General features: G+C 41.6%; 1 protein-coding gene across 1 annotated transcript; it reads left to right on the forward strand.

Annotated features, from left to right (window-relative positions):
* Positions 1–318: 318 nt before the first annotated feature.
* Positions 319–15,429, forward strand: LOC146581449 (protein NLRC3-like). The gene is made up of 5 exons (XM_085282842.1): positions 319–7,544; positions 7,629–7,709; positions 9,261–9,502; positions 9,733–9,774; positions 13,628–15,429. The coding sequence occupies exons 1-5, from the start codon at positions 7,450–7,452 to the stop codon at positions 15,427–15,429; spliced, it is 2,262 nt and encodes a 753-aa protein (XP_085138968.1). The 5' UTR covers positions 319–7,449.
* The last annotated feature ends 36 nt before the right edge of the window (positions 15,430–15,465 follow it).

Below are 15,465 nucleotides of genomic sequence, written 5' to 3' on the forward strand. Positions count from 1 at the left end.
ACTCAGTCTGCACTTTCATTCATGATTTCAACAGGTTGAAATAAGCTTTGAAGAAACATCCTTTTAGTGCTGAAATATTCAAACACTGCAGGAAGAAGAACAACAAACTGATGATGGATGTTTGTGCTTCAAACAGGAAAACCAGCAGGAATTTCCGATGTTTACGTGAACGCAGCACAGTGTTTCCATGCTCCCGAGTGTCCTCAAACGCCGCATTAGGCTCAAAGTTTACTTCCACTTCCTTAACTTCGTGGAGTGGAGCTTGTTGTTGGTGTGTGAAGAAACTGTAAGTTTTCTTTGTTTCCTCTTTTAACAGTTTGTCTTTAGGAACTTTAATGTTTGTTCAGCTTGTGTTTGATTTCTTCACACAACAAACTGTGTGTGTTTGTATTAAAGTCAGTGTGTAATGTTTTCCTGGCTAGCATCAGCTGTGTTCAGCTTAGTTCCAGCACAAACAGCACAAATCTGCTGCTCCATAGTTGACAGTAACGGACTCACAGCTGGACCAACGAGGCCGAGTGTGTACTTTTTTAGTTCCCTCAAGTCGTGTCGAAATTCATGGGCTGCATCCTCCTGAGGTTGCTATCTAAATTATAACAGGACACTGGAGTAAATTCTCGACCATCTCACACTTCTGTTTAACATTTATTCAGCTGTGTGAAAAATCAGAATCAGAATACTTTATTAATCCCGAAGGAAATTAGGGTTACAGCAGGCAGCACGCTAATGGCGCATGGGCACTTACAAAGCAACCTTCTGACCAACTTTACACAAACATCACATTGGGCAGACACGTCAGAAAGGTCGGCTGATAGGAAAAAACAACGAAAATACATAACATGAGGTGAGAGGAGGAGAAAAAAACTCCACTCAGACTGAGCTCCTAGTGGGAGAACAGTTTGATAACAGAAAAAACACCTCAGCACAAAAAGCACATGACTATCAATACACCATAGAAACACAAGACAAGCAACAGGGGCGGGTAAAGGGTAAGAGAGAGCCGGTGTAGACAGCGCATCCGGTCCTGCAGCATGTCTGCGCTGGTCCAGTCGACCGCCATCTTCCCCGGGAGGGGACAAGCATCGAAGGCCTTTGGAAAGGGAGGGGAGATCAGTGTGTGCATATCAGTGTGTATGTGTGTGTGTGTCCAGAGTTCAGCTGAGACAGTGTCCTTCGCCCTGCCAGGCTAAGTAAACAGTCTTCCAGCCAACCCAGGTGGCCTTGCATGGAATGGGAAGGAACAGACTCAACACAGTCGTTATCAGGGAGTTGTTGTTCAGCTCCAGCCTTGAGGCACGCAGCTGGCGCCGAGGTATCCGCATTCTGATGTTGACGTTGTTGATTTCTCTTTTATGCGAGCAGCTCAGGAGAATTTCAAAGCTGTTCTTTAACACTCCGACACTGGTCTCTCAATCTCCCGTTGGAGAACCGCGAGCCTCCCCATGATGGTATCAAACTTCTGTTCCATGGTGTTGTCATTCTTGTGATTCCGAGACCCCACAACTGCAGTGAGCTGTTCTGCGATGTGATCCAACTTTCGCTCAAAGGTGTCATTTTGAGCAGGCCTCTCCTTGATGTATCCCAATATACGTTCAGAGGTGTTATTTTGAGTCTTCATGGCAGCTGTAAGCATCTCCAAGGTCTTAACCATGCTGCTTTTGTTGTGAGAAGTCGCGCCTCGTCCCATCGTTTCAATCCCAGCGGGCAGCCTTGGGGGGGGTTTGAACAGCCGGTTCCGCTGTCTTAATTCTCTGATAAGCCAGGGCCAAGCCAGCTCCGATCAGCAAGAACCCTGTTATCACGGTTCCGAATAGGTAGATATCGTCAGCGTCCTCGATCGACAGTCCCGCCAGGCACATGATCCTCCATTTCTGCCACCCGTCCATCGTGTATCCGGCAGGGAAAGTCCCTCCAGGGCACTCGGGCTCTCCCGAGCCCAGACTTCTCGTTGAGAAAAGGGTGTCAATAGCATTCAGAGACCAGTTGATCAAATCCATAATTCTCTTTTAGGTTTTAGACACAGACTGTGAGAGAGTGTTCCAGGGAAAGTAATGCACACGAAACAGGACAAGGACACAAGAGGCTAAGCAGGGAAGATAAGGGGAAGGAGGAGAGGAGAAAAGTGCGACCGCCTTCATCGAGAGCTGAAGAAAGACAAAGGAGGAACCCACCCGGGGGATTAATAACGTTTTATTTAATCTAATAATCTAATAACTTTAATCTCAGCCAAACCGATTTACTCACGAACAAATAAAACATGGAAAAAAGCCAAACAATAACTTTTTAGGTTGTCTAAGTGACTTATATATTACGTTTAACCTGAGTAGCGGAAGTCCGCGGTGATCTGAAAATGATGTGCCGGGAGTTGTGCCGTTCTCTGCGGCTCTAGTGACCCTCGAGCTCTCGGCTAGCTGTCGAACTAGTGGGTAACAGACGTCTCCGAAAACGTCGAAGCACTTTTGCAAATATGCGATATCTTGATAAACCGAGCAGATAACCTCGCATTACAGATTGCCGGGATCGGAAAAACTGTGGACTTTGCATGTGAGGAGATAAAAGATGTTAAATGCAGAGTGGGCACTTTGGAGCAAAAAATCTCCAAAGAGGAAGAGCGTATGGATTAAAACCCAGCAAAGAATCACAGATCTCGAGCGATACTCCAGACGGTGGAACCTCAGGCTGTTTGGTGTCAAAGAAGTGCAACAAGAGGATACATGGAGAGTTGCTGTTCAGATTTGTCAGGCCGTGTTGCCTGAATGTAAAAATCAACTTTATGACACCATTGACACCGTACATCGGGTCGGCTCTAAACGCCCAAACAACACCAGTCTCCGACCTATTCACATCCAGTTCATCTCCCGCAGAACTAGAGATGGCCTGTGGAAAGCAGCCAAGACATCTCCTTTCTTAAAGGAGAACCGGGACCTGAAGTTTGCTGAGGACCTATCCAGAGAAGACAGAGTGCCGGAGCAAGTTACAGATTAAACTCTCCAACTTTCATAGTCAACTCTTATCATCTTGGTTAAATACTCTTGCAACTTTTCTCTCCATGAATATCTCATTTGGAACAATCAGGATATTAAATTTAAGAACAAATTATTATATATTCAGAAATGGGTTGATAGAAATATTTTACTTGTGAGTCAGTTACTGAATGCTAATGGTCAATTATTTTCTTATAAGGAACTTTTGTCTGTTTATGATTTTCCTGTCACTGCAAGAGAATATGCTGTAGGTTTTGATGCAATACCAGATGGGGTGAAAAGGTTACTGGTGTCTGCTCCTAAAGGTAGAAATTGTATTATTCCAGAACTAAATCCTGCTAGCATATACATCGGTAACATCTGTCCTTTATTGAGTGATAAAGCCACAAATCAATGTATTAGACAAATCATTCAAAAAGATATTGTTTCCAAACCTGCAGCTGTATTTTACTGGAACAATATTTTCAATGATATAAACTGGAAAAACACTTGGATTCTATCAAGGAAATTTATTCTCACTAATAAGGTCAGAGAAGTTACTCTTAAGTTGATTCATAGATGTTATCCGGTAAAGACACATCTGGTTAAATTTAAGAGAAATATTGATACTCTTTGTACTTTTTGCAGCAGTGCAGAGGAAACAATATGTCATTTATTTTGGAATGCACATATACACATGTTTTTTGGATTGATCTAAATAATTTTATAAACACCAAAATTGATCCCTCATGTAAACTGAAGTTTCAACATATTCTATTTGGCCTCTCACATACCGATAAAATAATTCCAGGAAAAAAATACATTATCAATCTTCTGATTATTTTTGCCAAATTTCACATACATTGTACAATATTTTCTCAACAGGGTCCAAACATATTTGCTTTTAAAGCCCTGTTTTCCAATTATCTAGAGAATCTTAAGAACAGTTCTAACTCCAAAGCATGTAAAACACAAGAGCTGTATCGAATGTATAGTTTCACTTGACTTACATGTTGTTTATTTATACCTTGAGCCAGGGGCGATTTTAGCCCATTTTTGGGGGTGCTTCAGCACCGTCTCACACTTCTGTTTAATCAGTTTTCTGTTTGACGTTTATTCAGCTGTGTGAAAACAAAGGAGGAACCCACCCGAGTGACTTATATATCATGTTTAACCTGAGTAGCGAAAGACCGCGGGGGTCTGAAAACGATGAAGCCGGGAGTCCGCTGCTCTCGCCGGCTGGTGTGACCATTGAACCCCCCCGGCTAGCTATCGAGCTGGTGGGTAACAGACGTCTCCGAAAACGTCGGCGCACTTTTGCAAATATGCGATGTCTTGATAAACCGAGCAGATATTTGAAGTTTACACAGCTACTTTCTCTCCTGAAAATATGTTAAAAGTTTATTTTGTGACCCAGAAAGAGTAATAAGAGTGATATTAAAACTTAGTAGCGGCCGCCATTGTTGGAAACTGAAATTGGCTGGGCCGCGCTATGAATTCTGGGATATGGTGGGCCACGAAGGACACACTCGACCCATCCTTCAAATTCGGGGAAATGAAGGATGCATTTGTCGGCTGCATTTGAAAGAGTTGACGAATTGGGACAGGCTTCATCGCCTGGCTTTGAGGTAATCGGCCTTCAAATGCGGCCTCAGGAGGATGCAGCTTACGTTTTGGGACACAACGTCTGTGTGAAGGTAAATGAAGCAATCTGTAATGTTTTCCTGGCTAACATCAGCTGTGTGCAGCTTAGTTCCAGCACAAACAGCACAAATCTGCCGCTCCATAGCTCACAGTAACAGACTCACAGCGTATTTGACCAATGAGGCCGAGTGTTAAACGCTCTTCCTCCTTTTATTGTTTGTGCGAATGTGTGTGTTAATGTAACCAGTATAAAGACCTAAAAGTAATTAACTCATCCACTCCAGCTCCTCTCCCAAAGGGGAATTTGTAGAAAAGTGGTGCGCCGTTATTTTTACATTTAACATAAAGTACGAACTTACATGGAACATATTTGACACAAGATAAAAAAAACCACAAAATTCGACATACCTGACAAAGAAAAGTAAAAAGAAAGAAAGACCTCCAAGTAATTAACTTGCCTGCTCCAGCTCCCACAACCAAATACAATGACAATAATTAAACTAAAAACACACAATCCGAAACATCAGGGTGGCTAAATATACATCATATGTGTGTTGTACAGTGTTGGAAAAGAAATGACACGAACCTCCCCCACAGGGGAATTGTAGAAAAGGGGAGTACACTGTATTTATAGGGTTGCACCAAAGAAGAAGAAGAAAAGGATTAGGAGGGGCTCTAACTGATAATGAACATTACAGCCTTGGAGGTCCTAAAAATCAGGTATAAAAGGAACAGTTTGGGGTTTAGAACTCATTTTGTGTAATTAGAACAATATGTGATTTATGAGCCGATTACATTAACATTAAATCACTCTAAGCAGGTGTAAGTGATTATTTCCACTGTAGTCTGGACATAAAAGATGGCTGCAGACACCAGGTTCAAAGTTTAGTTTTAGTTCAGTGTTGAAGTGTTGGGCTGAGTTTTTTGTCTGCTGTTTCTGGAAGTTTCAGCTGCTGTTTACAGACAGCTTTATTGTACTGGATGTTTGTAGTTTGAAGGAAAAAGAATCCATGATGAGTCAGTTTGAATGTTTTCACTGATGATCTGTAGAAAAATAACAGTGAAGACTTTTCTCAGTACAGGGTGGAGTGTTTGGTTCAGTTTGTAGATGGAGGCAGCAGCTCTGTAGGTGGACAGTTTTATTCTTGGACTGATGTAAAAATTCTTGCTGATGTTTCTGTTGATGCTGCTCACAGACAAACATGAGGTCAGTTTTTGCTAACATTGTTTTCCTGATGTGATTAATGTGCAGCTTGGAAACATCTGGAGTTGGTGAGGACGGGTTGACACTATGATCAGCAGCTGAGCTGGAACAGCAGAGTTCCTCTCAGTATTTGAGGATTCAGAGACTTTTGGAGACTTCTGGTCACTTTCTGTTAGAAATGTTCGACTGTAAAACTGTCTGAAATGATGCTGCTGACTTCAGGGTTCAGCCTTCACAGTGAAACAAAAGAGGAAAGATGTAAATGTTCTTGTGCAGTGAGTTCCCTCAGACTTTTGATTACACTCAGACAAACAGCAGCTTCACTGCATTTAGTTCATGTTTGTCTGTTTAGACATAATCACTGCTGTGTTTTAGTGTCTCTGCTGGAACTGCACCAAACTCCTTCATTCACCATCCCAACACTGAGAGGATGTTAGAGACACAGGGGCACCTTCACCTCTCCCCAGAAAAAGTACCAGAAAAACAGACGTCTTTTCAGGAGCTCAGAAGGAACCTCTTCAGATTTCTTCCACTCGAGCAAAAGTTCCAGCAAAGAAAATATTCAAAGATCAGAAATGAATAGATCAAATCTATCAGTTGTGACATGGACAGGAAGATGACTGTTGACCAGAGGAGGAAGAAGAGAACAGTCTGAGGTTTCTCTGTTTTATACTTCCCCCTCATCCTAGCCTGTATGACATCAGCACACATAGCAACAGTTTAGCAACCACACTTCCTGTTTCATAACAGCTCCATGAGTCCTTATTTGGAAGAAACACTAAACAGCTAATGACTGTGACCACAGAAAGTTGAAGAGTCCACTTGCTCTTTATCAAGCAGAAAACGGTAATGACCACACTCAATCAACAATAACAATGACTAAGAAGTTCTTGAAATGAATTTCAGTTAAAAAAAAAAAACAGAAAAAAAACCTATTAAACCTATAACTGATTATCAGGAACATGGTCATTGAAGGCATCACGTGATGCTGCTGTCTCCTGTATCTGTACAGAGTTTAAAAAACTCAGTCACATGATGTTCCTCTGTCTCTACATCTGTTTCTCTGACTGCAGCTCTGTTTGAATGAACTGGATTGTCCAATTCTCAAACGTGTTAACTCTGCTGATCATCTTTGAATCCTAGATCTGGAAATAAAGGTGGTGAATATTTGGTTTTTAAAATTCTTTCTTTGACTCAGTGTCACTTTGCTTTAGAGACAGAAAGAGATTTCAGATTAACTGGTGTTATTTCTCAGAAACAAAATAAACTTTTTTTCTACATTTGGGGTATTTAGCCCATACAATTAAAGCTGTAAAATAAAATAAGAAAATAAAGAAAATAATAATAATAAAAAATAAAACATTTTCCAAGATAGCATAGTCCCTGCAAAATAATCCCATTTATCCCCACCCAGGTCACTGACCTGTACACTGTATTTCCCAACCTGACATGAGGGAGTTGCACACAGACAGAAGTTACAGAGTTCGAAACGCATCAAGGAAAGGACCCACATGCTTTGAAATTTCCTGGTAGAGTGTTGGAGTGAGTGTTTTATTTTTTCCAGTTTTAGACACAACGTGAGGTCACATAACCATTGTTAATGAGTGGGCATAAAAATTCAACTCAATATGGTGTCCAATGTGTGCCAAAATTGAACAAGGCTGGACAACGAGAGTCCCTCCCTCTAAAACCACTCTGTGTGGGGAACATGAGAGCCAGACCAAAGCTCAGAGGTGAGATGACCATCTCTAACTGTCCATGACTGCTCTCCATGTCACAGCTCAGCACTCACATCAGTGCGCCATCATTATTCACAGGAACCCACCTGGACCTCCACCCAGCTCTGTGTCCTTAAAGAGTGATGAGTTCAAGGACATTGGTTCCTCTCATGCAGAGAGGTAATGTGTGTCTAAATGTTGTTGTGACTCAGTGTTTGTAAACAAATCCTGCATCATTTTTAATGTCAGCTCAGCTCTTTTTCACACATATTTCTATGTTCATATGTGAAGCGGTGTGTGTTGAACTCTCTCATTAGATTCAACAGGAATAAGGACCAGAGTGATCCCATCATCAAATATTTATATTCTGACTGTGATTATGACGAATTCCTTCTTGGTACCACACTCTACGGCAGATTTAGAAACCTCATGTTAAACCAGTACTAGTATATATGTAGACTCGTTTGAATGTTCATCTTTTTCTGGACTCCTCTGCTTTTATTTTCTTTATTTGATTTCATATTTCTTGTTTTATAGACTTCAGCTGACTGTAAGCAGTTTTCTAAAGATTGTAAGCTCTCTTTGTTTTCTGTTAACAGTTTGATCAGTTCTGTCAGTTTCTTTTTCATTTGTATATTAGCAGCAGAGTTGGAGCTCCATTAAATTAAATATGCACCACCAGAGGGCGCTGTTAACTGTGTCACATATAGTTCTACATGATTTTGGTTTAATGAGGCATTTGGGTTGTTGTATTCTTGTTCTTGTTGTATCAGGTCTACTCATGAAGTCATTATCATTCAGTATGTCAGTGGTTCCCAAACTTTTTTTCGCTAGGCCCCCCTTTGTTTTACAGGAACTCCATTGCAGTTTATTTCACACCTCAAACCTTTTGTAAACAATTAAACAAATAACAGAAAACTGCAATAAATTACAGGCAGCAGTAAAATAAACTATTAACTCTTTTACGCTACGTCCACATGTACACTGGTATTTTTGAAAACGCAACTTTTCGCACCTTTTTCTATGCGTTTGGATCTTTCGTCCACACTTCAACAGTGTTTCTAATCACCGAAAACTGAGATTTTTTTAAAACTCCTGTCAGGTTGGAGATTTTTGAAAACTGCGTTTACATGTGGACGAGGAATACGGAGTTTGGCACACAACATCAAAGCTATGTGCCTTTTTTCACGTCACGCTGTGGCCACGTTATTGTTTACATGAGATGAACTGCAGAATGGCAGATAGAGACGAAATACTGTTAATCTGACTGTCTGCAGGTTTACACGCAGCTACTGTCCCTCCATTTACAAAGGCAGAGGCGTCACGGTGTCATTATTTTACGTGTAGTTGTTTTTTTTCCTGTGTAATAATATTCAACATTGCAATCAAATCAAAAAATGCCTCTCTGTGCAAAATGGGTTTAAAAACATAAACAGCTGTGGGATCCTGTTTGTCTGTGATTTGAAGAGCCCAGCGCTGCTCCCAACGCAGGGAAAACCAATCCTGCAAGGAGACCTACCTCAGCACCTGTGCAGGTGAAGCCAAAGGGAAGATTTGCTTCACCATATTTTCTAGTCTTTGGCTTGAAAATATGGCTCTGGCCCCCCACTTTGGTAACCTCTGCAGTATGTGATGGTTTTCCCATAATCCAGATTGAAAATGTAATCTGCTGTGAAATATACTAAATAAGTAAAAAGTAGATGTGATGAGACATGTTCTCATGTTTTACAGATCAAAGATGGAGAAGTCTTTTCAGGAGCAGCTGCTGGATATGCTGGATGATTTGGGAGAAGAGGAGCTGGAACGTTTCCACTTTTATCTGGAGAAAGGACCTGGAGGTGATTTCACAACCATCAAAAAGAGCCGTCTGGAGAAAGCAAGCAGAACAAGAACAGTGGATCTTATGGTGGAGACATATACTACTGACCGTGTGATGGAGGTGACAAGGTTGATTTTAAAGAAGATGAATGAAGGTCAGTCAGAGGAAAAAGAAACATTAAACACTCGGTGCAGTATGCAGACAAGGCATTGTCACAATTTATTTTATGAAGGTATTAAACTGTTTTAGTCTGACTTTTTAGTTTTGTGTCTTTCTAATTTAATTCTTTAGTACAAATGTTACATTTACATGATTTTGAAGCCAGGTAGGCTTTCATTTTTAAAGAGAGCAGTTCATGATTCAAGGTGCACTTTCCTCCAACAGGAAGTCCCTCAGCCCAGGAAGCTTCATCGCGATTATCAGAAGGTAAGAATTCGTGTGTTTGTCTGTAGAGACGTCAATATGGCAGAAACACATGAAGCCTGAGCTGACCAGTCAGAGCTCTGATTATTTCCATGTGGTATCTCTGTAGCCTCAGTGTATGTATGATTAAAGTCAGAGCTCCAATGGTTGTTTGGTTTAATAATGTCTAACTTTAGTTTCTGCATGTAACAGCAAACAACATTAAAACAGAGGACATGGTTACACAGCTTTACATGAGATGTGAGGATGGCTCATAGCAGTTTATAAGAAATCTAGAAAAACATCTAGCATGTTTGCACTCAGAAATAGTCACAGTTATCATGCTTATAATACATTTAGACCTTCACTCTTCATGGTTTTAAATGGCTTTTACATTTTAAACTGGAGTTTTTAGAAATGTTTTATTAATTTGTGATATGAATGAACTAAAGATATTCAATATTTTAACTGTGCTGTGCAGGATGTTATTAGTTTAAAATTATCAAAGTAAGTCAATAATTAATAACCAGAAAAAAAATGTCCATTAAAGTCTAAAACCTGATTGGAATTCACATAAAATCCAGCTGTCTTTTGTCACCTCAAGGTGCCTCATGTTATAATGCAGAGACGCTGCAATAGTGCAGAGAAAAGCTTAACAATGAGACAGCCCCCTTTGAACAGTGGGAAGAAAAAACTCCCCTTTAACAGGCAGACATGCTGTGGAAGAGGGCCAGAGATTTATAACAGCTGTGTGCTGTATAAACAAGGAGAGGAGAAGAAGAAGACAAAGAAGAAACACCCAGTGCATCATGGGAATCCCCAGCAGCCTACACCTATTGCAGCATAACTAAGGGAGGATTCAGGGTCACCTGGTCCAGCCCTAACTATATGCTTTAGCAAAAAGGAAAGTTTGAAGCCAAATCTTGAAAGTAGAGATAGTGTCTGTCTCCTGAATCCAAACTGGAAGCTGGTTCCACAGAAGAGGGGCCTGAAAACTGAAGGCTCTGCCTCCCATTCTACTTTAAATACTCTAGGAACAACAAGTAGGCCTGCAGAGCGAGAGCGAAGTGCTCTAATAGGGTGATATGGTACTACAAGGTCATTAAGATAAGATGGGGCCTGATTATTTAAGACGTTGTACAGTGGGGCAAAAAAGTATTTAGTCAGCCACCGATTGTGCAAGTTCCCCCACCTAAAATGATGACAGAGGTCAGTAATTTGCACCAGAGGTACACTTCAACTGTGAGAGACAGAATGTGAAAAAAAAATCCATGAATCCACATGGTAGGATTTGTAAAGAATTTATTGGTAAATCAGGGTGGAAAATAAGTATTTGGTCAATAACAAAAATACAACTCAATACTTTGTAACATAACCTTTGTTGGCAATAACAGAGGTCAAACGTTTACTATAGGTCTTTACCAGGTTTGCACACACAGTAGCTGGTATTTTGGCCCATTCCTCCATGCAGATCTTCTTGAGAGCAGTGATGTTTTGGGGCTGTCGCCAAGCAACACGGACTTTCAACTCCCGCCACAGATTTTCTATGGGGTTGAGGTCTGGAGACTGGCTAGGCCACTCCAGGACTTTCAAATGCTTCTTACGGAGCCACTCCTTTGTTGCCCGGGCGGTGTGTTTTAGATCATTGTCATGTTGGGAGACCCAGCCTCGTTTCATCTTCAAAGTTCTCACCGATGGAAGGAGGTTTTGGCTCAAAATCTCACGATACATGGCCCCATTCATTCTGTCCTTAACACGGATCAGTCGTCCTGTCCCCTTGGCAGAAAAACAGCCCCATAGCATGATGTTTCCACCCCCATGCTTCACAGTAGGTATGGTGTTCTTGGGATGCAACTCAGTATTCTTCTTCCTCCAAACACGACGAGTTGAGTTTATACCAAAAAGTTCTACTTTGGTTTCATCTGACCACATGACATTCTCCCAATCCTCTGCTGTATCATCCATGTGCTCTCTGGCAAACTTCAGACGGGCCTGGACATGCACTGGCTTCAGCAGCGGAACACGTCTGGCACTGCGGGATTTGATTCCCTGCCGTTGTAGTGTGTTACTGATGGTGACCTTTGTTACTTTGGTCCCAGCTCTCTGCAGGTCATTCACCAGGTCCCCCCGTGTGGTTCTGGGATCTTTGCTCACCGTTCTCATGATCATTTTGACCCCACGGGATGAGATCTTGCGTGGAGCCCCAGATGGAGGGAGATTATCAGTGGTCTTGTATGTCTTCCATTTTCTGATGATTGCTCCCACAGTTGATTTTTTCACACCAAGCTGCTTGCCTATTGTAGATTCACTCTTCGCAGTCTGGTGCAGGTCTACAATACTTTTCCTGGTGTCCTTCGAAAGCTCTTTGGTCTTGGCCGTGGCGGAGTTTGGAGTCTGACTGTTTGAGGCTGTGGACAGGTGTCTTTTATACAGATGATGAGTTCAAACAGGTGCCATTCATACAGGTAACGAGTGGGGGACAGAAAAGCTTCTTACAGAAGACGTTACAGGTCTGTGAGAGCCAGAGATTTTCCTTGTTTAAGGTGATCAAATACTTATTTGCCACCCTGATTTACGAATAAATTCTTTACAAATCCTACCATGTGGATTCATGGATTTTTTTTTCACATTCTGTCTCTCACAGTTGAAGTGTACCTCTGGTGCAAATTACTGACCTCTGTCATCATTTTAAGTGGGGGAACTTGCACAATCGGTGGCTGACTAAATACTTTTTTGCCCCACTGTATGTGAGGAGCAGGATTTTGAATTCTGGATTTAACAGGAAGCCAAAACAGGAGAAATCTGCTCTCTCTTTCTAGTCCCTGTCAGGACTCTTGCTGCAGCATTTTGGATCAGCTGAAGGCTTTTCAGGGAGTTTTTAGGACTTCCTGATAATAATGAATTACAGTCGTCCAGCCTGGAAGTAATAAATGCATGAACTAGTTTTTCAGCGTCACTCTGAGACAGGATATTTCTAACTTTAGAGATGTTGGCAGAAAGCAGTCCTATATCAGTCTGGTGCAGAACAGTCTCCAAGTCTATGAATCTGCTACATTAATAATAACTGAATGAGGCCAAGGAGTGACTAAACATTAGACACCTTGAGATGTAGAATGTGAGACTGAGACAGCTTAAACATGGCTATGCCAGTTCATCAAAAAGTTAAGTTGACACACCTTAAAATTCTTAATAAATAAATGCTACACCTCCAATTTCCCACTGACTAAGCAGAAAGTAGTTTACAATATGAAAAAAAAGACACTATGTAAAAGATTAATTACCAATCATGTTTTCCAAACTAAAATGATCAGACCACTGTCACCAAGTCCTTTTCTCATAGAAGATCTTTGAATGTTTGGGTTTTCTCTTTATTATTGTAGAGTCTTTACCTCACAATGTAAAGCACCTTGAGATGAATGTTGCTGTGATTTTGCGTTATGTAAATAAAACTGATTAAAAATCTATTTTTTTTAGGATTTCTCAAAAATGTCATAAAACCTGATTTTATTTTTTTTATCTTCTTTTTTCTTTCATTCCATTATTTACATAAACTTTACAGGAATGAATTTAAAAAAAAAAAAAAAAAATTAAATAAAGAATATATATATTTTAACTAGACAGTACTCACAGATCCTTTCTCCTTTTTACGTGAAGAAAGAGTAGTTAAAATTAGGCTTTTAGGCTTTTATTTTTAATGGTCTGAGGTATTATTGTTCAAACATTTCATTGTGGGGAAAAGACATGCTGGGATTCAGTGGACTATTTTAAAAAAATCCTAAATATCTCATGAGATTCAATTAAAATAGGCAAATAAATGAAGTTATTTACACTATAAACCGCAATTGGCCAATCATCTTATCTCCTGTTTCAAATTCAGAGGCTCTTCAAAACTGTCGACTTAAATTAAAGTCTAACCTGGAAGAGCAGTTCCAGTGTGTGTTTGAGGGCATCGCTAAAGCAGGAAACCCAACCCTCCTGAATCAGATCTACACAGAGCTCTACATCACAGAGGGAGGGACTGCAGAGGTCAATGATGAACATGAGGTCAGACAGATTGAAACAGCATCCAGGAAACCAGACAGACCAGAAACAACCATCAGACAAGAAGACATCTTTAAAGCCTCACCTGGAAGAGATGAACCAATCAGAACAGTGCTGACAAAGGGAGTGGCTGGCATTGGGAAAACAGTCTTAACACAGAAATACAGCCTGGACTGGGCTGAAGACAAAGCCAACCAGGACATCCAGTTCATATTTCCATTCACTTTCAGAGAGCTGAATGTGCTGAAAGAGGAAAAGTTCAGCTTGGTGGGACTTGTTCATCAGTTCTTTATTGAAACCAAACAAGCAGGAATCTGCAGCTTTGAAGACTTCCAGGTTGTGTTCATCTTTGATGGTCTGGATGAGTGTCGCCTTCCTCTGGACTTCCACAAAACTACAATCCTAACTGACCCTAGAAAGTCCACCTCAGTGGATGTGCTGCTGATAAACCTCATCAGGGGGAAACTGCTTCCCTCTGCTCGCCTCTGGATAACCACACGACCTGCAGCAGCCAATCAGATCCCTCCTGACTGTGTTGGCATGGTGACAGAGGTCAGAGGGTTCACTGACCCACAGAAGGAGGAGTACTTCAGGAAGAGATTCAGAGATGAGGAGCAGGCCAGCAGGATCATCTTCCACATCAAGACATCACGAAGCCTCCACATCATGTGCCACATCCCAGTCTTCTGCTGGATCACTGCTACAGTTCTGGAGGATGTGCTGGAAACCAGAGAGGGAGGACAGCTGCCCAAGACCCTGACTGAGATGTACATCCACTTCCTGGTGGTTCAGGCCAAAGTGAAGAGGGTCAAGTATGATGGAGGAGCTGAGACAGATCCACACTGGAGTCCAGAGAGCAGGAAGATGATGGAGTCTCTGGGAAAACTGGCTTTTGATCAGCTGCAGAAAGGAAACCTGATCTTCTATGAATCAGACCTGACAGAGTGTGGCATCGATATCAGAGCAGCCTCAGTGTACTCAGGAGTGTTCACACAGATCTTTAAAGAGGAGAGCGGACTGTACCAGGACAAGGTGTTCTGCTTCATCCATCTGAGTGTTCAGGAGTTTCTGGCTGCTCTTCATGTCCATCTGACCTTCATCAACTCTGGAGTCAACCTGCTGGAAGAACAACAAGCAACACCGTGGTCTAAATTCTTTAAAAAGACAAAGAGTTTAAAATCTCTCCACCAGACTGCTGTGAACAAGGCCTTACAGAGTCCAAATGGGCACCTGGACTTGTTCCTCCGCTTCCTCCTGGGTCTTTCACTGCAGACCAATCAGACTCTTGTACGAGGTCTGCTGACACAGACAGGAAGTAGCTCACAGACCAATCCGGAAACAGTCGAGTACATCAAGGAGAAGCTCAGTGAGAATCTGTCTGCAGAGAAAAGCATCAATCTGCTCCACTGTCTGAATGAACTGAATGATCGTTCTCTAGTGGAGGAGATCCAACAGTCCCTGAGATCAGGAAGTCTCTCCACAGATGAACTGTCTCCTGCTCAGTGGTCAGCTCTGGTCTTCATCTTACTGTCATCAGAAAAAGATCTGGATGTGTTTGACCTGAAGAAATACTCTGCTTCAGAGGAGGCTCTTCTGAGGCTGCTGCCAGTGGTCAAAGCCTCCAACAAAGCTCTGTGAGTACATTTGTAGTTTTTAACATCCAACTGTGTCAGC

Source organism: Mchenga conophoros, linkage group LG2 (genome assembly GCF_057382185.1).
Source record: "Mchenga conophoros isolate Kocher_MC1m ecotype Shallow Benthic linkage group LG2, M_conophoros_male_GT1.1, whole genome shotgun sequence".
Classification (NCBI taxonomy): domain Eukaryota; kingdom Metazoa; phylum Chordata; class Actinopteri; order Cichliformes; family Cichlidae; genus Mchenga; species Mchenga conophoros.

Bases quoted from the DNA above. Each gene is read 5' to 3' on its own strand.
- LOC146581449 (XM_085282842.1), top strand. From the start codon at position 7,450: ATGTGTGCCAAAATTGAACAAGGCTGGACAACGAGAGTCCCTCCCTCT. The intron at 9,503-9,732 runs GTCAGTCAGAGG...TTCCTCCAACAG, and splicing joins TTTAAAGAAGATGAATGAAG to GAAGTCCCTCAGCCCAGGAA. The intron at 9,775-13,627 runs GTAAGAATTCGT...TTTCAAATTCAG, and splicing joins TTCATCGCGATTATCAGAAG to AGGCTCTTCAAAACTGTCGA.